Source organism: Dysidea avara, chromosome 2 (assembly GCF_963678975.1).
Source record: "Dysidea avara chromosome 2, odDysAvar1.4, whole genome shotgun sequence".
In the NCBI taxonomy this organism is placed as follows: domain Eukaryota; kingdom Metazoa; phylum Porifera; class Demospongiae; order Dictyoceratida; family Dysideidae; genus Dysidea; species Dysidea avara.
Genome location: NC_089273.1, coordinates 2400089 through 2422134, shown reverse-complemented (window position 1 = coordinate 2422134; position 22046 = coordinate 2400089). Strand labels below are relative to the sequence as shown.

The window sequence follows — 22046 nt, the reverse complement described above, 5'->3', positions numbered from 1 at the left end:
GGGGGAAACTTTAAAGCAACGATTACAGAAACCAACGGTGTCCTTACGCAGTTATGGAGGTGGTGAGTTAAATGTTGTTAGCCAAGTGAAGTGCTTTGTCAGTAGAAAGGATTTTGTGGTGGAAACTGTTCTCCAGGTGCAAAGGAAGGCCCCTGTGGATCAGCTACTGGGTACGGACACTCTTACGAAGCTAGGGTTCATATTCTCCAGGCTTGAGAGGGATGGTAGAGCAACCAACCTTCTTCCAGAGTTGAAGAGTACACCAAGTGATATTACTCATGCCATTTCTGCCCCTGCAGGTGCAGCAGAGCAGGAGTCACCTACTAAAGTGGCCAAGGTAGCTACTGTTAAGCTGATTCAAGCTACCCGCCTTCCCGCTCATCATGTAAAGCTGGTACGTGCCAGTGTGGATAATCCTGAGTTATTTGGCTCTGTGTGTTTGTTTGAACCGAACCTACTAGGACTGCACCACCAAGGTGTTACAATGTCTGATGGATTGGTGGATGCTAAAGGGCTATAATTTTACTTATGAATAACCAGGGAGTAGAGCCGGTACAATTAGGAGAAGGTAATGTAATTGGGCAGCTTAAATTGGCTAGGCTAGTCAAGACCACATCTGATGTTGATGATAATGTCCCTGACGATTGTAAGGTCAACACATGTGAGGATGCAGCTGTGACTGAGGAGCCAATGGTAGCTAGCATACAGGGTACCTCTCGTGTAGAAGAGCTATTTAGTCAGCTGAACCTTGAGAGTACTGATCTAAGTACTACTGAACTGCCACAGCTGAAGGAACTGGTGAGAGAATTTAGTGGCTTGTTTGCACTCAGCAGTGCTGAATTAGGTCGGACATCACAGGTAGAACATCACATTAATACAGGTGACCACCAGCCAATCAAGCAGTTACCCAGGAGAGTGCCACATTCTCTTAAGTCAGAAGTGTCCCGTCACATCCAGGAAATGCTAGATAACAATGTCATTGTCCCTTCCCACAGCCCATGGGGTAGCCCCATTGTGTTGGTTGCCAAAAAGGATGGTGCAACACGATTCTGTGTTGACTACCGGAAACTAAACGCTGTGACTAAGATGGACGTGTACCCCCTGCCCAGAATCGATGATTCGCTGGATCTCCTTGCGAGATGCCGATACTTTTCTACCTTGGACCTTGCCTCGGGATATTGGCAGGTGGGGATGAACCCGGACTCACAAGAAAAGACTGCCTTCATTACCAGTAATGGCCTTTACGAGTTTACGGTCATGCCGTTTGGGCTATGTAATGCGCCCGCAACCTTTCAGCGGCTGATGGAAAGTGTGTTGGCTAAGATTGCAAGGGAGAAGTGCTTGGTTTATTTAGATGACGTTCTAGTGATGGGTTCCACGTTAGAAGAGCACCTGAGTAACCTTCGTGAAGTACTCACCCGTTTGGCAGAGGCAGGCCTCAAGCTGAAACCGAGCAAATGTAAGTTAGTACACAAGAAGGTAGAGTACCTTGGGTATGTTGTGTCTAGTAGTGGTATAGCAGCTGACCCTAAGAAGATTTATGCTGTTGAGAATTTCCCAAGGCCGACAGACTTGAAGTCATTGAGGTCATTCCTGGGGTTAACTTCGTACTACCGTCGATTTATACCTAACTACTCTGTCATAGCTCAGCCTATGTACAAGTTGACCCGCAAGGATGTACAATATCAGTGGTGTGGAAGATGTGAAGAGGCCTTTACCCGGTTGAAACAGGCCCTCACGAATGCCCCAGTGTTGGCCTATCCCTGCTTTGAAGATAGTTTTCTGTTGGAAACTGATGCATCAGGAGAAGGACTGGGAGCTGTCTTATCCCAGCGTCAAAATGATAATACGATCAGACCAATTGCCTATGCCAGCCGTACCCTGCAATCCCATGAGAGAAACTATGGTATCTCCGAATTGGAAGGCCTGGGGATTGTGTGGGCTGTTAAGCATTTTAGACATTACCTGTATGGTCATCACTGTACAGTATATACAGATCATGAGGCACTGAAATCATTGTTGCACACACCTCACCCTTCTGGTAAGCTTGCTCGATGGGGTATGGCTTTACAGGAACTAGACTTAACGATTGAATATCGTCCTGGAAAAGGTAACCAGAAGGCTGATGCGTTGTCACGATATCCAATATCTCTGCTAAGTAATGATGTTTTGGATGAGCCTGCATCAGCAGTAGTGGCAGTGGTGGGAGTCTCAGACCATCACGAGGGGGAACAGGATAGAGAAGGAACTTTAGCAAACAGGCAGAGGATGGACCCCTACCTCAGAGAAGTCATCATTTATCTGGACAACGGTGTTTTGCCAGAAGATGAAACCAGAGCCAGAGAGCTAGTGTTAGGGAGATCACAGTATGAGATACTGGATGGGGTGCTGTACAGAGTGGAAGCTGATAAGAGTCTGAAGATTGTGGTACCAGCGAGTGACCGTGAAAGACTATTTAATGAAGCACACGCTGGAGAATTTGGAGGGCACTTAAGAGAAGTGAAGATATACTCCCAACTAAACCGCCATTACTGGTGGCCAGGTATGCGGCGAGACATTGTTAGCTGGTGTCGTGCATGTCTTGTATGTGCTTCACGTAGTGTAGGGAAGCCGATTAAGCCATTGCTTACTCCAATACCAGTCGGTGGCCCTTTTGACAGGGTTGGTGTTGATGTTCTCCAATTACCGAAGTCAAGTAATGGTAATCGCTATGCCATTGTGTTCATGGATTATCTTACTAAATGGCCAGAAGTATTTCCCTCTCCTGACCAAACAGCTCCTACCATTGCGAAGCTACTCGTGGAAGAAATCATTAGTCGCCATGGTGTTCCCAGAGAGCTATTGTCTGACCGAGGTCCTTCGTTCCTATCAAAACTGTTAGGTGAAATTTGCTTGCTAATGGGGATCAAGAAAGTGAACACCACTGCTTATCACCCACAGACAGATGGGCTCGTTGAAAGGTTCAATAGAACACTCTTGGATATGTTAGCTAAGAAAGTGAAGCCAGGAGGCCAAGACTGGGATTCACGTCTCCCTTTCATACTCTTTGCTTACCGCACTACCATTCAACAGTCAACATTAGAATCTCCCTTCTTTTTATTGTACGGCAGAGACCCACAGTTACCAGTTGAGGCCACCTTGTGTCCTCCAGTGGCGCGGAACCCAGTATGCACTGATGACTACAAAACTGTGATGATGCAGAACTTGTCTGCAGCATGGAAACTGGCCCAAGAGAATGTTCATAAGGCCCACAGCAAGCAGAAAAGACAACATGATAAAAAGGCTAGAGGAGCTACCATTAACCCTGGAGACAGAGTCTTTGTTTACATGCCAGCTATCCGTACTGGACCTGCATATAAGCTGACTAGACCATATAAAGGTCCATACCGTGTTATTACCACCCAACCTAATGGGGTGGAACTCAGATCTATAGACAACCCGAAGGATCCGACTATTCGAGTGGCATTGAACAGGGTACGACATTGCCCAAATATGATCATAGACAAGGAAGAGACAGTAGTAAGTCCAACTATTGCTGAGGGGGACACTAGTCCAGCTATTGATGAGGGAGACACTAAAAAACCTGAGGATGCCAGAAACAGCTCTAGTGAAGTGTGTAGCAATGAACTGGCTAATGAGGAACAAGATGCTCATACTCAGCTAGAGACTGTGTGGACAAATCGACTAAGGCCCCGCAATCCGAGGACGGCTCCTAGCTAAGGAGGGGGAGATGTAACACTGTAGACACTTGATTAATAGTTTATGTAGTGTTATGTAATAGGAATGATGTAATTATGTATGCTGTAATGTAGCTCACGTGTAGAATGTGAGAAGAGAGTCAAAAAGCTTCTTGTTTAGTGTTGTAGCTCGCTCGCTTGCTGACAGATTAGCTCACATATCGTTACACACATTTTAGTTCTACTTAGTTTGTTGTTTGCAATGATGTGATTCACGATTGGAAAAACGCTGCCGTTATGGAGTAATTAGACTTACAATGATGACGATGTGTGGCGGTGACGACTTTCACATCAACAGTAACAGTGGTCATCAATGATTACAATACAATTGTTTTTTGTACGATCTATTAATTTCAACATGTAGTATGACTACGTTTAAAACAAATATTTTTGTTAGTGCTCCGTAGTGCACGTGGTCCTGTCCTACTCCTCCGAGCTTGTCTTATTAAAGAGGTGGTAATATAAGGTTTCACTGTACTAATATTATAGAATACACTAAAACACTTTGTTGTTACAGGCCCACAAGCTGTTGACAAGATACAACAACAAACAATAGTGTCAGTTATACAATCACTCAGGATCACCACTTTGGTTAGGTACCACAATACAACACCTTCACATGACTACATTCAACCATAGATACACGACTCTTAATAGGGATTGGAAATGGCGTCACATGCCCAGTATACTACTTGTACATTTGGCATCACCAGGTAGATACAAGGCACATTTCGTTTGCTACCACTTTGAAGAGCATGAGAAGACTAACACTTCTTCTTATTGTAGACTATTACTGTAGGTTTTGTATAATATGAAAGTTCTGTAAGGTTGAATGCAGAGGAGGTTGGACACGCTTTAAGCACCACCAAATATTATTGCCATTAATTGCATTATTTTAATTGGTACTCCACGTGACCCTCAATAGTCGCAATGCAAAAAATACAAATGGTGGAGTAGAGTGGGGTAGAGTGAGGTAGAGTGGAGTAGAGTGAGGTAGAGTGGAGTAGAGTGGGGTAGAGTGGAGTAGAGTGGGGTAGAGTGAGGTAGAGTGGAGTAGAGTGAGGTAGAGTGGGGTAGAGTGGAGTAGAGTGAGGTAGAGTGGGGTAGAGTGGAGTAGAGTGAGGTAGAGTGGAGTAGAGTGAGGTAGAGTGGGGTAGAGTGGAGTAGAGTGGGGTAGAGTGGAGTAGAGTGGAGTAGAGTGAGGTAGAGTGGGGTAGAGTGGGGTAGAGTGGGGTAGAGTGGAGTAGAGTGGGGTAGAGTGGAGTAGAGTGGAGTAGAGTGAGGTAGAGTGGGGTAGAGTGGAGTAGAGTGAGGTAGAGTGGAGTAGAGTGAGGTAGAGTGGAGTAGAGTGAGGTAGAGTGGGGTAGAGTGAGGTAGAGTGGAGTAGAGTGGGGTAGAGTGAGGTAGAGTGGAGTAGAGTGAGGTAGAGTGGGGTAGAGTGGAGTAGAGTGGGGTAGAGTGGAGTAGAGTGAGGTAGAGTGGGGTAGAGTGGGGTAGAGTGGAGTAGAGTGAGGTAGAGTGGGGTAGAGTGGGGTAGAGTGGAGTAGAGTGGGGTAGAATGAGGTAGAGTGGAGTAGAGTGAGGTAGAGGGGGGTAGAGTGGAGTAGAGTGAGGTAGAGTGGGGTAGAGTGAGGTAGAGTGAGGTAGAAGGGGGTAGAGTGGAGTAGAGTGAGGTAGAGTGGAGTAGAGTGAGGTAGAGTGGGGTAGAGTGGAGTAGAGTGAGGTAGAGTGGAGTAGAGTGGGGTAGAGTGAGGTAGAGTGGAGTAGAGTGAGGTAGAGTGGGGTAGAGTGGGGTAGAGTGGGGTAGAGTGGAGTAGAGTGGAGTAGAGTGAGGTAGAGTGGAGTAGAGTGAGGTAGAGTGGAGTAGAGTGAGGTAGAGTGGGGTAGAGTGGAGTAGAGTGGAGTAGAGTGAGGTAGGGTGGGGTAGAGTGGAGTAGAGTGAGGTAGAGTGGGGTAGAGTGGAGTAGAGTGGGGTAGAGTGAGGTAGAGTGGAGTAGAGTGAGGTAGAGTGGGGTAGAGTGGGGTAGAGTGGAGTAGAGTGAGGTAGAGTGGGATAGAGTGGAGTAGAGTGAGGTAGAGTGGGGTAGAGTGGAGTAGAGCGAGGTAGAGTGGGGTAGAGTGAGGTAGAGTGGGGTAGAGTGGAGTAGAGTGGGGTAGAGTGAGGTAGAGTGGAGTAGAGTGAGGTAGAGTGGGGTAGAGTGGAGTAGAGTGGGGTAGAGTGGGGTAGAGTGGAGTAGAGTGAGGTAGAGTGGGGTAGAGTGAGGTAGAGTGGGGTAGAGTGAGGTAGAGTGAGGTAGAGTGGGGTAGAGTGGAGTAGAGTGAGGTAGAGGGGGGTAGAGTGGAGTAGAGTGAGGTAGAGGGGCGTAGAGTGGGGTAGAGTGGAGTAGAGTGGGGTAGAGTGGAGTAGAGTGAGGTAGAGTGGGGTAGAGTGGAGTAGAGTGGGGTAGAGTGGAGTAGAGTGAGGTAGAGTGGGGTAGAGTGGGGTAGAGTGAGGTAGAGTGAGGTAGAGTGGGGTAGAGTGGAGTAGAGTGGGGTAGAGTGAGGTAGAGTGGAGTAGAGTGAGGTAGAGGGGGGTAGAGTGGAGTAGAGTGAGGTAGAGTGGGGTAGAGTGGGGTAGAGTGAGGTAGAAGGGGGTAGAGTGGAGTAGAGTGAGGTAGAGTGGAGTAGAGTGAGGTAGAGTGGGGTAGAGTGAGGTAGAGTGGAGTAGAGTGGGGTAGAGTGAGGTAGAGTGGAGTAGAGTGAGGTAGAGTGGGGTAGAGTGGAGTAGAGTGGGGTAGAGTGCGGTAGAGTGGAGTAGAGTGAGGTAGAGTGGGGTAGAGTGGAGTAGAGTGGAGTAGAGTGGGGTAGAGTGGAGTAGAGTGAGGTAGAGTGGGGTAGAGTGGGGTAGAGTGAGGTAGAGTGGAGTAGAGTGAGGTAGAGTGGGGTAGAGTGGAGTAGAGTGAGGTAGAGTGGGATAGAGTGGAGTAGAGTGGGGTAGAGTGGAGTAGAGCGAGGTAGAGTGGGGTAGAGTGGAGTAGAGTGAGGTAGAGTGGGGTAGAGTGGAGTAGAGTGGGGTAGAGTGGAGTAGAGTGGAGTAGAGTGGGGTAGAGTGGAGTAGAGTGAGGTAGAGTGGGGTAGAGTGAGGTAGAGTGGGGTAGAGTGAGGTAGAGTGGGGTAGAGTGAGGTAGAGTGGGGTAGAGTGAGGTAGAGTGAGGTAGAGTGGGGTAGAGTGGAGTAGAGTGGAGTAGAGTGAGGTAGAGGGGGGTAGAGTGGAGTAGAGTGAGGTAGAGGGGGGTAGAGTGGAGTAGAGTGGGGTAGACTTGATAATCACATCACTCCTCACGTAAGCTTCATGAAGAAATAATTTGTTTTGTTAAAGCACTTAGAATTTGGGTGAAATTGCTAAACCACTTTTTTACGTGAATAACTTTGCCTGACTAATCTCATATGTATTTGTAGACAGAAATCACGACGTCTTACTGAATTGTATCGAGACAACCCTTTACTTCACTTCATAAAACAGACTTTTATAAAATTCGTTTTAGTAGTGCTTAAGGGTTGAATGATACAAGCTGCTTTGGTGGAAGCCATTGAGTGGCCTTTCCCATTATATCGTGCTATTTTATCATCTCTACACCAAGGTACCTGTAGCCTCAGCACACACTTCCTGGTATCAATGATACGTGGCTTTTTAGAACACTTTTGGTCATTAGAATTAAACACAACGGTTTGTAAGTCATACCCCTGGTTTAAACACTGCAAATTCCTTAGTTACAACATTGCTTGGTGCTGTAATACCCTAATGTTTCTGTTCTTAAACTCTGCATGGTTGTAGTGTAGCACAACTATTTGTCTATCAAGCATTAATCTAATGCCCAAGCCGTTGAACAAAGCTAGTAATACTGTGACACACTTTGTAAACGGGTCCTAACCCCTCTCACAAAACCTGCAAAACTCTCATCAATGGCCAATAAATTTAGTATGTGGTACAGATTACCTGCCCATATATAGTTTTATTAAGTAAGCAATATGCAATATCTAGCCATATGGCTGCCTACTCACAAGTGATACAGCAATCATGATAAATGTCACTCAGCCACCATTTGACTCGCAGAATCACTCTTCAGCTGGTAAAAATATTTTAATTTTACCGACCTACTGACCCTGTCCTTGGTTGAATTTGGCCCGAGAAACAAAATATTTAGTTGAAGTGGCCTAGTTACAGGTTGCACATCTTGCAGGACATCTATGGTTACAAAGAATTGATGCACTACAACTACTGACAAAACTGTTTTTATGGTTCATCTCAATTCCTACAATATAATACAAAATAAAAGTAGTTCTCAGTATAGAACTAAAGTATTAATTCTATTAATCCAACAACTGAATGTGTTACTGTATAATACTCTCAATAGCAGCTTGACGTATTATATTGAAATACGTCAAGCGATTAGCCAATAGAATTAGTATTACACTTGTTTGTCAAGGTTCCATGACAAAAATCTATAATACTAATTTGATTGGCTAAAATAGTGTGGTGTGTTTATATTAGAAGTAAATGTCAGATTTGACAACTATTGTTACCATAGTGATAGATGCCCCCAAGGAATGACACAACATGGTTGCTTAGCAACGGTTGCTAGGTAACAATTGCTAAGGTAAAAGTCATTTTGAGACCATAGCAACGGTTGCCAGGCAACGGTTGCTAAGTGTGATTGGACTTTTGCAGTGGTTATTTTTTGAATTTCTGTTGCCTAGTAACAGTTGCTATGGTTGTCGGATTAATTTGCAATAGGACGGATGGTTGTGGTATTTGGGATTAATAGTTCTCGCATTGTAAACAGGAAGGAAATAGTGCTCGGCTTCGCCTCGCACTATTTTATTCCTTCCTGTTTACAATGCTCGCACTATTAATCCCGAATACCACAGCCATCCATCCTATTACATATACAAATCCCTCGTAGCCGTGGTATAACTATTATATAACATAATAGTTTTATATTCACAGGTCAAACACTGATCAACACTTCAAATAACAGATCAAGGTGAAACGTTGCCCAGTCAAGACTGCAAGGACTTTGACAGTGGTTGTAAAGCAAACTATAGCTCATATCACTACCTTGTATTGTATATAGTGTACTTCCCCAACAAATGTATTGGTCTGTTTACAAGCCGGGACTACAAGAAAATAAAAAAAAAAAACATCTGAGCAACATGTTACTGTACATTATACTTTAAATTGACCAGCTACTGAAAGTGATTTAGGCCACAATTTGGTGATCTTCTGTTTCTCATCAGTACCCACATGTGTTTTCATTGCAACATGTATTTCCCCTATTATTACAGATTAATCATTATTTGTCTGAACAACAAAATATTGAGATTAGTTTTCAAGATTGCCACACCTGTACAGCAGCTACTGTACCTCATGTACTGTACAAGCAATGTTTATTGAAGTGTCAGATTTGTATAGTGAGCCCTTCATCGTTATAATGTTTACAGAATTTTACAAGCAGAGTGTCAAACAGTGCCACTGTGCTTGTTAGTGGAGCTGACAGCACATCAGAAATGGTCTAGTATCTTGTCATAGCCTAGCAAGTGTGGCACGTGGTGTGATAATGACCCACCCGCCCGCACACCAGCCTCGCACCTGCCTGTACTTCACTTTTTAAATCTTCTGATGAGAAACTGAAAATCATCAAATAGTTGCCTTATGAACGAGAGTACTTAGTCTCGCGTGACCAGACCACTTTTTCTCTTTATCACTGGGTAGGAGAAACAATGACAAAGTGGCCCGCGGTTTGAGACTACTCCAGGTGGGCTAACAAAACATATTTAACAGACCAACTGGAGGATTATACATCCCGTACAAACACATCACAAACACTTACTACACATGCTCATTTTTGGTATCGCTCCTACTCTAGCTCCTTATGCTGCGTTTCTGTTAATAACCATTTTGCCTGCTTCACTTCCCCACGAGTATCCATCAGTCATCGTATACCCTCCGTATATTACCTACACCAGTCGCGTGATTTGCCTTAGCCTGGGTAGTGGTTGTCCTCGTCGATAGCTGATTGTCACTCTATAACAGGTGTTTGTGTGTGTTGTGTAGTATATTATGATGAAGTGTTGATTCTTGTTCGTGTTGTGTCCTCGGGTCAGGCGACTTAATAGCAACGCAGAATTTCCTATACTGACATGTAAAAACTGCTATCTATGCAGATAGGTATAACAGCTAGTAAAAGATCAGTATACAGGAGTAAACTCGGGAATTTAATCACATTGCACTTGTCTTAATTATAGTGAGTAGTGATTATTTAATAGCAGGCACTGGGTGTCTCAGTGGCCCAGATTTTAAGTTGAGAGCCCTGAATGTTTTAATATTTAAATCAGAGAAAGAGCTGACAATGTTGTTGTCTAGCTTGTACAGTGAAGCACACAGTAACATGATAGCTCTTATGCACATATGTAGCTGTATCCCAGTACAGGCCAGTGGCGGATTTAGGAATTTTTAGAGGGAGTTTCAGGTTCAGAAAGTTCAGTTTCAATAACTGTGATCCCAGACTGAGAAGTGCATAGCTAGTCCAGTTGGGGTGAATGTTAACTCAGTCTGGATAGCTCAGTGGCCTGGTAGCTACTTAGATCTATAAACTAGCTAGCAATGAATCAGTAAAAATCACTCCACAATATTGTTTCATACTTGAATCTGGCCTTCGCAGAAAGTTTTGTCTATGCTTGTACTCATTAAAACAACAATTATTTTTAGAGGCGCTTAACACGCTTAAACGTTGTAATAGCTTTTCCACTGATTTCAAAGGCAAAAGTACGATGTTTGGCCAGTAATAAAAGGTCCCAATGTAATACCAAGAACCCTCTCTTATTATTAACTCTTGGTAATACACTATGTATAACTGTTGGTGATTTTATCACCCACACGAATCGTATATAAATTTGGGGCGTGTGCACCATTTTCAGAGGGGGTTTCAGCTGAAACCATTACAACCCCCCTGTATCCGCCACTACAGGCTGATCATGACCAGTGGTTATAACAGTGGACATACTACACATTCCTTTCTGTGTTATGTGATGTGTAGGAGTATTATAGGTTAGGTCTACTCTAATGAATAAGTGAATGTGAACTATCTCATCTATTGATCACATGCTCCACAAGAAGAAACATTACCTTAAAGATTATAGCTATAATTCCCTTTATATGTTTTTCACTATTAACCCTTAAAGCCACATAAAACTTTACAAAAAATACATGCACCACATCCACATAAGCCGCTATAGTGGACATTGATATTGATCAATTGATAACTCATATATGGATGGTCACACATACTTGTATAATTAAGATGTTTGAAATGCTGACATCACAAAGAATAAAATGGTGTCAAAGTTTTACTGATTCTAATACTACTTTGCCAAGTTTAAACACAGGGGTGTAAATTTGTATAATCTTTTAGAGAAGAAGATACAGTATCTTTGAGGTTTGTAAACACTGTGAGCTCTAGTCTTGTAAAATGTGTCTGTCGATCTACAAGTTGATATGGTCCAGTGTCGCTTTCAGCAAGTCCCTCAAGATTAGTGTGAAACGTTCGAGTGAGCTGATGGCAATTCTTTCCGATCCAGGATAGATTTTTAACTGAAACCAGACGAAGAAGACCATGAAACACATAGAGAAACAGTACTAACTGTTTTATTATTGATAATCCCTAAAGCAGACCCCATATTTTGCTTTCAAGAACTCCTCTGCCTGGTGGTAGGTAATACTGCCCATTGTCTCATTACTGCATGTTGCAATCTGATTGGCATGAAATGTAGGGATTTAGTTCATATTGACAAAATCTGCATTAACACAGAGATTTATTCATGATTAGCATTATGATTATAGAATCATTTTAGTAATGCCACCACCCTCCTTCCTACCCTCGATCAGTGCCTGTTACTGTTATTAGGACTGTACCAATACCACGTTTTACATCTGGTACCGATATCCAATATTTATTGTCTATTTTCAGTACAGGTTTTTAATGCATTACAGCCGATACTTAAAGTTGAACCGATATGCATTACAGCATAAGAGTATGTAGGATGATCACTATGGCTGTGTTAACAGTATACGTAGATGAAAACTGAAATGCAATAGAAATTAAAAAAAAAAAAAAAGTTCGTAGCATCCTAAAGGAAGCATGTCAGGTTGTATTAAAGGCACTTTTGGATTTGACTATACTTAACCATTATAGCCAAGGCACCATGAAGGTATTGTGAAGCTGGTTTCTGTTTTATTTTATTTTTTATTTGTGACTCATACAGTACTACCATATTGTACAATAAACAGTCACACTAGTTAAACTGCTCTAGTCAGGTAGAATAATGGAGGACGATTGCTAAATTATTTAACCAATTACTGAAAGACAGTATGCAGTAGTTCCAACTGGTTGGAAATAGTCTCTTATAACCGCAGTTCGCAAGGGTGATGATTGTGATGACCTCAGCAATTATAGGCCCATATCTGTGATTCCTGTCCTTGTCAAAGCATTAGAAAAGATTGTGTCAATTCAGTTTAGTTGATAATGGAGCAAAACAAATTACTTCATCCTCACCAAGGTGTGGAAAATCAGCAGAGGACATCTTGCTTTATGTTGTACATCATATAGATGAAGGGAAAGTAGCGTGTGCTGTTTTTCTTGACTTTCATGAAGCATTTGACTAATTGACTCCCTTGACCACTGTTTACTATTGGAAAGAATCAACAATCTTGGTGTTACAACTTCTGTACTATCTTCAAAACTATTTTAAGTGATAGAGATCATAAACGCTGTTATAAGTCTTCAGAACAGAGACAAATGAAAGGTGGGATTCCTCAAGGCAATGTACTGGGACCATTGTTATTGTTGATATACATGAATGATCTACCTTTACAGGTTACTGATATGGGCCAGTATGTTGATGATACAACATTTATTTGTAGTGGAGCTACTCCTTCCATTGCAGCAGCTTCCATGAACACACAGTTACATCTGATACATAACTGGATCACTAACAGTAAAATGAGATTAAACTGGCAAAATGTGTCACGTGATTCAAATTTGGTTCTAAAAAGTTTTCATCATATCAGTAGTAGATAATTCTAACCTGAAATCAGTACATAAACAAAAGTACTTGTGTGTGTTGTTTTTGACTGTATGTTATCATGAACCTACCATGTATCTCAAGTTTGTGAGAAAATGTCATACTATCATTTTTAGTTGTCACAAACATTGTCTGAATGCTGACCTGCTCATATCAAAAGATTTTGTACAGAATGCGAAACACTGCAATCTCTGTGACATTTCCGGATTTTATTGCTACACAAGAATGGCTACCAGGTCACACCATTCCGTCCCTAAGAGAGGTTATCATGAATTAACTGATGTAACTGTGCCGAAAAGGTCTATAGTATCACGTCCGTTGTCATTTACTAAAAGCAATGGAAGAAGTGAGGACAGTTCATCCTACCGTTTGAACTTTACCGTTTGAGAGTAATAGAAGCCGATAGTGAACGTGGCCATGTTAAAGTTTGATACATAAGCTATGGAGCTGAGTGGGATGAATGGAGATCTCTTGACGATATTGTGGAACTGAGCAACCCGTCTAGTTCAGATGAAGCCACTACTACCACCCCAGTACCATCTGAAGGTCGGTTTTGTTTTTATAATGAACTGAGGAACAACATAAAGTCAATGTGGTCGCCAAGAGGAAGGGTGACCCAGTTTTCACCATAGTCATGAATTTTGACAAGGTTTATTTTAAAGGACATATAAGGCATGGTGTAAAGACCAATGGGAGGCAAAATAGAGATGTGTACCAGTTGAGCAGCTTGTCAAAGCTGGATGATATCTTGGGAGAAAGGTGGTATGTATGCGGGCTTAATGCTAATGGAGACTTTTGTTATGTCCAGCCAAAAACAGTAAAATACTACTTTAAAACTGCAAAACAAAAGGTTGACTATCAGATGCAAGCAGATGGGTTACTACGCAAGTATGTATTTGGTGGGAATTCTCAACTGGTCTTTCATTTCATCTGTGGTAATGATACTGTAGCAGACTGGGATCATGTACTTAAGTCATGCCAGTAACTTCATAATTTGACTTAATTGTATTACAACTGTACAAGTGATAATATAAAACATATAATACTGTATGTACAATCAAGCACTATCATTGTTTTGGGAACATGTTCGACGGTTGTGATTAGACTGTTGACATATTCCACATAACTGAACTCTTTTTGAATGAATGCAATCAGGATTAAAGGTTAGTTCTTCAATGTGATTTAGTTTAAGCAGAAGTTGACATAAGGAACTGATGTCACAATGGTTTGTAGATCTAAAGTAACTTTTTGTTATGTCGTCATTTAATTTTTCTAACCCTTGTTGACTAAATGGAGTGATGCTTCCATAAAGCTTCAGAAATTCAGGGATGTGACTTACTAACACATGTAGGTATGGAGTAACATTCTCAATCTGGTAAACGGAGGTAAAAAGTGACATACACTGAATTAAATCATGTTTAAGGTTGCTTAACTGAGTACTAGTTAAAGTTGTGGGTAATTGAAGTGGTTTGTAAATGTTGTAAAATTGTTCCCAGATCTTTTTTTTACGTCAGTAACTTTTGGCAAATCTGGAAATAAATCACTGAAGTCAATATTGTTGAATACTCAAACTTTCTCAGGGCCAGTTAAGTCCCTCCATTTCAATACTTTATAGACTTTATCTTGATACGTATGAAAGTATACTTTGCAATCCTCATTCAAAAACTTGATGTACTTGTCAAAATGTAACGTATTTTTATTGATGCCATCTAGACGTCTCAACTCCACAATAATCAAATTAGTCAGAACATCTGACACCCTCAGAAATAAATATAATATATCGGGAACCACATGGTCTATCAGTATGGATGGAAATAAAGGCTGCCGAATACAACCACACTTTTCTTCATTGTGCTTTTTTGTTTTAGGCAATAATGAACCTTTGCTGATACTTGCAATTGTCCTAGCTCCTTCATCCTCATTTTTTACAGACCAAACTTTAGTCATATCATGTCTGTCTTTGGAGGGACACTTACATCATATGCAAGAAAATCTGGCGTTAGCAGCTTCAATGCCTGTGGTTATGGCTAAGTATTTTAAATCTGCGATAAAGAACCATTCAATTGCAAATTGACGAGCACCTACTTTTATTGACTGTGTCTGTTGTATTTCATCTGAAATATTCACTTAAGATTCTGCTCAAGTGTTATAATTTTCTGTTGTATTTAGAATTGCAATGGTGTGATTTCCACTGGGGGAATTTGGAGAAGCAACTTCTCTAAGAATTGTAAATGCATTTACAACACAATGCATACTTTGACTGATGCGAGTGCCATCACCTGTGATTTTTACTCGAACAACTGAATTTTCTTTAAATGAAGGGTCACTTTCTACCAAGTGAGAAATCACCTTACGTATCCGCTTTCTTATGGACTGTTGGACTCTCAAACCTCTTCCTGGGGTAGGGTAGATGGAGCTCTTCTTATCAAGTTTCTTAGCTTCTTTGATAATAGAGCAAGAGCTTGGAAGAGAGAGATTTGCCATGGAAAATTCATGGTATGTCTCATTAGAAATTTTATACCGTTCCTTAATGTAGAGTGTCTTTTGTATAACGCTATTTTCAGTCACTTCGTTTTCTTCAACCACCTGAGTTGCTTTCCATTTCTATCAATGGTCATAGTTTCTCTAGTGGTCTTATTCATGAAGCTTACTTTTGTAGGTGTAAAATGATTATCTTCTGCAAATGACAGTGCTGCCTTCACATCATTGGCAAACTGTTTCTTTTTTACTCTGTTGTACTGACGGGTATACTCTTCCCAGCTTTTGTCATTTTTAGGAGTACGAGTGTCTCCACTCTGAACTATTTTTGCTGCAAGCTTTTTGTTAGACTTTCTAACACATTTTCATCATTTGCTTCTTTGAATTTATCATTGGCTTCTTTGACTTTTTCTTCTAATTTGGCAAACTTCTGAAGAAATGACTGAACAACCAAGTGGTCAGGATTTCGCTTCCTATGCTGGTTGGAATAATTTCAGTATCCTTTAACTCGAGTAACCATTTTGTTTCTTTCCAATTGTCTAACAATTTAGCATGGCCAGTTCCTCCTACTGATTGAATAGCTTTTCCCATTCTTGCTAATATAGATGTAAACAAAGCTCTCAACCTGTCTGTTATCAATACATCACAACGGTAATGGCCTGGTAACCATTCTTGACTGCTCTATTAGTGTGTACTTTAGTGCAAGTAACTGCTCTATTAGATTGTTATAGTAGAAGGATCCAACAACGCTGCAAAGAAGCATTGCCGGTGCTGTGAAATCCAACCTGTATGTCGACATGACCTATATCAGACATTTTCTGTTGTTTGTTTTCATTTCCCTAGAAATCTACTTATACCCCAGATCACCTCCCCACTAAACCAGTCACTACTATGGTTTTGTGTAATATTTCATAATAAATAGTGATGTCTGTCTAGGTGTTAAATTACCAACACAACCAGCTCTGTACATTTCCATCTCTGAAAAGAGGACAACCTCTTTGTTCTACCAAAGGGGAAACAAAATTCTTGGTTCTAAACTGTCCATTACAAAGATGTGTCCGATGTGACTCAGTCAAGCTATAATAGTTCAGAGATGACAAGTCCTCCTGAAGACATGACCAGTAACCCACAGGAGGATGTACCATGTCTTACAGATAATTTTTTAAAGCCTTTAAAGTATTATCTGAACCTCATTCACTATGTGAGATATCCTATGTGAGACATGGACAGTCACTGGCTAAATTGCTGGAAAAATAGTATTGTTGTACTGATAATCTGTTCAATAATCAGTATCAGGCGACATTGGTTACTAGCTGATTAATTGGTTTTGATAAATCAAAGCTGATATTTACCTCCACTGTGCTGTGTAGTATAATGATGTGGGGGAGGCTAGACATAAGTTATTGGCATTTCAATTAAGTTATGTGTTGATGGTTTAGCAGTGACTATCAGGTTTTAGGCCATGCCCTGAGGTTTTAGGTTTGTATGTACATACTTGTCTCCCTGTATAGCAGTAGTAAAAACCTGGCAAACATCAGTAGCTTTTGCTTGTGGTTTACATCCAGCTTACAGTTTAGCCTACAATGAGCTGTATATCAATGATTATGTCACTAATACGAGTCACTTAGTAATGATAAGGATGAGTATTAGTGATATTAGTGTAAATAAGATCAGTTATCAGTATCTGTTGCTTAATTCAGTTATTGGAATTATAGGCTAATTTTGTTATCTCTGCAACACACTCTACAAGGCTGCAATTTAGCAGCTGCAGCAGCATTGGTTGGTGAACATAAAACTTTTACCACTACACATCACACTACATACCTGCACAAACCTGTTACACCACAATACTATAATCCTAACTTGTTAAAATACACAACAACATCCATCATAACCATTACACTAACACCATATATGGCAGACTACTAACTACACATCTTTGTAAATTATAGACCAATGTAGTCTATTGGACTTGGACTGGATAAATAACTACAGAGACCAGGGGTACTTTGTAAATATCAGAACAGGAAATCCACAGTTATGAAAGTCTCTCGTCTAACCAGCCAACTAATCCACAAGCGTGTCAATTGTGCACAAAGTGGCCAACTGCACTTGAAGTTTGTAGTACTAGACACAACACAACAAACACACCACACACATGCACGCACTCACACTCCCACGCATTCACGCACACCCACACAGAGCTGAGCAATATCATCGATAGTACAATAGATCATGATAGTTAATCATGAAGACAAAAGCAATAGCAGTGCATCACTATCATGATAGTAGCTAAGATTCATGCTAAAAATTTGATCTATCATTAACATTTTAAACCTGTATATCTTTATCAGTGCTTTCTTCACTAACTAGTGTTACACTACACAAAGCCATCTAAGTGCACTTGAAAGCATATTAAAATCAGTTGAAAAATGTACTTACCAATACAATAGTTCAGACTGACAAATGGAACATACTAAAGAACTTGCTATAATTGCCTACAACTGCCATCTTTGAAAAAGCTGAGTAATCTGGATCAGATTTTGTGGGAGCATGCATTACAGTTTTTGTGCTGCCTCATTGTCTGAGTTGTGTAATACAGACAACACCACCAACAGCAAACAGGCATAGAAATGTTTGTAAGAGGATACACAGAATCAAGCTGTCTTAAGAAATATCCACTTGGTAATACAGTTCAGAGACTGTCGGGATACAGTATTCACTATTGTGATATTTGCTGATAAACTATCGTGATAGTAATTTTTTTAAGATCATTCAGCACTACACACACACAGAGAGCCTAAAAGCAGCAGCTATGGAAATAGAATGCCAATGATGCAAAAATCAGCAGATCACGCTTTATATCTATGGCAACAGAATGCAAATGATGCAACGATTAGCAAAACACGCCATTCGTACCCACAAACAATCGGGAAGCTGTGTAGTAGAATCCCCACAATCTTGGGATGGGCCAATGACCATGCTATACTATGTTTAAACAGACCCTTTCCTTTTCCTGCTCCCACACAAAAGAAAGAAAAGGGTCTGGCTAAGTGAGACTACATCATTATAATGTTAACAGAATTTTGCAAGCAAAATGTGTCAATCAGTGCCACTGTACTTGTTAGTGGAGCTGACAGTACATCAGAAATGGTCTAGTATCTTGTCATAGCCTAACAATTGTGGCATGTAGTGTGATAATGACCAACCTGCCCGTACACCAGCCTCGCACCTGCCTGTACTCCACTTTTTAAAAAAACAACTGATAATCATCAAATAGTTACCTTACGAACGAGATTATTTAGTCTTGCGTGGCCAGTCACCTTTTACTCTTTATCATTGGTTGGGAAAACAATGACAAAGAGAGGTCTGGCTAAGCGCATGAAGCGAGACTAGAGACTACTACGGGTGGAGTAACAAAACAAAACAGACCAACTGGGTGGATTATACATACCGTACAAACACATCATAAACACTTACTACACATGCTCACTGATTATTTCGTTTGGTATCGCTCCTGCTCCCTCCTGCTCACTGGTTCACTTCCAGACCCGAGACGTATCAATACTTTCCGAATATTACCTACACCAGTCTCGTGATTTACCTTAGCCTTCTGCCTTTGGTGGTCTTCGTTTTCCTCAGATCCTCGTCGATAGCTGATAATCACTCTATAACAGGTGTTTGTGTGTGTTGTGTAGTATACTACAGTATGATGAAGTGTTGATTCTTGTTCGTGTTGTGTCCTCTGGTAAGGGTAGAGGGTGGGGCGACTTAGCAACGCACAAATGGTCCGGACTTGTTTAACGGACCACTGTTCCATCCAGATGATCAATGCAGAGAGGGTATTAAAGCTGGTAAAAGATCAGTGCAAGTAAAGTATATTATATTAGAATCACATTGATAACTATCTCATTACTTTGTGACAAGTATTCTGATGTAGTGATTACGTCAGCATAATTTTGGAAAGCTGTCAGTACTATATATTGTGGTTTTGAAAAATGTGCACAGTTTGTTAAATATAAGATGCTCTAATAGAGCAGTCAGAAATTCTAATAAGTGCAAAGAAAAACTAGTTTAGGGATCATAGGAGTGTACCTGAAGATAGCATAAGGGGGCATCTCCAAACTGATTTTGGTACGCTTAACGTCATAATGATGTTAAGGAGGGTTCAGCCCATGACGTTATTAATTTTTATTAAAGCAGTTATAGTGTAAACGGCTAGGAATAGAGAAAGTGATGTGATTAAGCAGCTATACTGATTGTAGATTATGTTTTCAGGTAAAGAATATAACGTTCCATACTTTTATTGCCAATGCACTGTTTTCATAGTGTGACGTTAAGGAGGGGGGTCTGAAGTTAGCGTCATTGTGACGTTAAGCATACCAAAATCAGTTTGGAGATGCCCCCTAAGTGACCGATTATTGAATGAGGTTTACACTTTTCATAAATATCTCCAGGAAAGCAGTATTTACCTCAAATTTTCACCAGGAGGTAATGCCTTTCTTGTAGAATATCTCACGTAAGTTTGAGCAATAGTATCCGATTAGTGTCCGTGTTACGAGTGGATTTCTGCATTCCGTATAATACGAAATATCGAACACCGCTACCTATTATCGAACGATCGTTAATTTCCGTTGATCAGTTATCGAAAATTTTGCACCTTTCTACTCTGTTAACCTCAGTGCAACATACACACTCTTAATTATTATATACACAAAGGAGGAGAAAAAGTTAGTCCATGATGGATGCATTGTATGTACTGTGATATCACAGTTGGGCTGAGGTGATGTCTGACAGTGACTGACTGATACGGCCTGACTGACATACTTACTAATACCTTCAGACAAGTGTAGCTCAATAACACCTATATATTATGTGACTGGACCTGCGAAAACAGGACATGTGGGCACAAACTACACCCCGTCACCTAACAGGTCATATTGCAGTACTGGAACAGATTATTTGTATTCTGTAACTTGCATACTAAATGCTTACTAAGAGCTGAAAATTGCATTGCCATAGCATAACGGTACAAAACGTTATTAGTGATGAAAGTTTGAAAAAGTAGGAAAAAATCATGTGCCCACATGCCCTATTTTCACAGGCCCAGTCACATATGGCTATGGGCTTGATTTTGTCAGTCATGCAGTAGACATTTCTCTAATAAAAGAGGTTCATATAGCTACACTGTACCTAATGTAGGCTTTTCAAGTAGTATTAAAGGCACTTTTGTGTTTGATTATATTTAACCAATACTGCCAAGGTGCCATGAAGGTATTGTGAGGCTAGTTTACGAGGTTGTTTTTTTGAGACTCCGTGATCCTTGATATACAGTACTGGTAAACAGTTACACTAGTTCAACTGCTCTACTAGGATGATCCTTGATATACAGTACTACTGAATTGTATGATAAACAGTCACACTAGTTAAACTGCTCTACTAGGACAGTCTGGTAGAATGTGAGAACATGATTGTTAAATTATTTAACCAATCACTGCTTTAACTTTAGCAGCCACATAATGACATAAATCAAAACACAGCAATTTAAATGTGTTTGTGTTCCGTTACTGACTCCATTGAAAAGATACTGTATCTATGAATATACTCATCCCTATTAGCTTATAAATTTCCTTATTCATGTAATCATGTGATCCACAGTAGATAACTATGTAAATATTACAACATGTTGTGTTGTGTTATGTTGTTACAGAGGATAGTGATATGGCTGAAAAGAAGAAGTGGGATCTTACTTTTGTGAGTATACACTTATTATACCTGTATTGTGTATTGTGTTGTATAAATGTCAAACCTACAATGTGTGGTTGATGTATTAGTACATGTGAAATAATGTTTGGACAATGGACAATTACTGGTCAATTACACTAGTTGTCAGGTCAGGAAATAATGTCTTTATAAGTTGAGTGTGTGTGATATTTGCCAAGGAGGGACACCAAACATAGAGGTATTGGCATGTAATTTTTGTTGTTTCCTTGTGGTGACCACAAAGCCATTCCTAGGGTAAACTGTGAGGCTAACAGTTTACTATGTTGTACCAGCCTACTTGTCTCAGTTATGTACCTGTATTGTAGTAGTAAAATGTACTTACTTATAACCTGTTAGCCATTATTACCTTTTACTTGTGGTATTCACCTGTACATCTAGAATGAACAAGACATCACTGTATCTCTTACAATTTTGACCTTAGTGATAAACCTCAATAATAAGGCCACTTTGTTTTATAGCTACACTAGCTAGGGATGCACCGATTCTAGTATCGGTATCGGTATCGGGCCGATACTGCTGTTTTCATGAAGTATTGGAATCGGCCATTATATTGTTGCAGATACCGATTCTTATCACGTGCACGGAGAATAAAATAACGTTCGTTTACTTGCTTATTTTACTAGCACAGTGGACGCCTAAAAGCATCAAGTATAACACTAACAGCTAACTACCAGCAAAATTACTGATCTATGCTGAAACCTACGTGTGAAAACGCTTTACTGAGAAAAAGATCGATATACTCTAATAGAACAGTCAATAACTCTAATAGAGCAATCAGGTAGAAGTGACTGTTTCAGTATTATAATAAGCACCATTATGATATTATCTACACTTCTCCAGAAGAATACTCGAATATCCACTGGTTTGCGTTTCAGTGACTTGAATCTTGATTGGCTACTTCATTATAAACATGAACCATACTGAAAA

General features: G+C 40.7%; 2 protein-coding genes and 1 long non-coding RNA gene across 11 annotated transcripts in view; 1 reads left to right on the top strand and 2 right to left on the bottom strand.

The window, feature by feature from the left end:
• Positions 1 to 9759, bottom strand: part of LOC136246430 (deleted in lung and esophageal cancer protein 1-like) — a 37999-nt gene extending 28240 nt beyond the window's left edge. For 7 of the 9 annotated variants that reach the window (XM_066037860.1, XM_066037861.1, XM_066037859.1 and 4 more), the window contains exon 1: positions 9608 to 9759. The gene's annotated coding sequence lies outside the window, so the exon portion shown is untranslated. Of the gene's footprint in view, positions 1 to 8835; positions 8895 to 9607 lie in introns of all 9 variants that reach the window. The other 2 variants (XM_066037863.1, XM_066037867.1) reach the window with 1 other exon arrangement.
• LOC136246346 (adhesive plaque matrix protein-like) lies at positions 4633 to 9579 on the bottom strand. The gene is made up of 2 exons (XM_066037739.1): positions 9561 to 9579; positions 4633 to 7064 (listed from the first exon to the last, which is right to left on the bottom strand). The coding sequence occupies exons 1-2, from the start codon at positions 9577 to 9579 to the stop codon at positions 4633 to 4635; spliced, it is 2451 nt and encodes an 816-aa protein (XP_065893811.1).
• Positions 9705 to 22046, top strand: part of LOC136246453 (uncharacterized) — a 31677-nt gene continuing 19335 nt past the window's right edge. Inside the window, exons 1-2 of the long non-coding RNA XR_010696427.1 lie at positions 9705 to 9810; positions 21046 to 21089. This is a non-coding gene — a long non-coding RNA (uncharacterized lncRNA). The remainder of the gene's footprint in view (positions 9811 to 21045; positions 21090 to 22046) is intronic.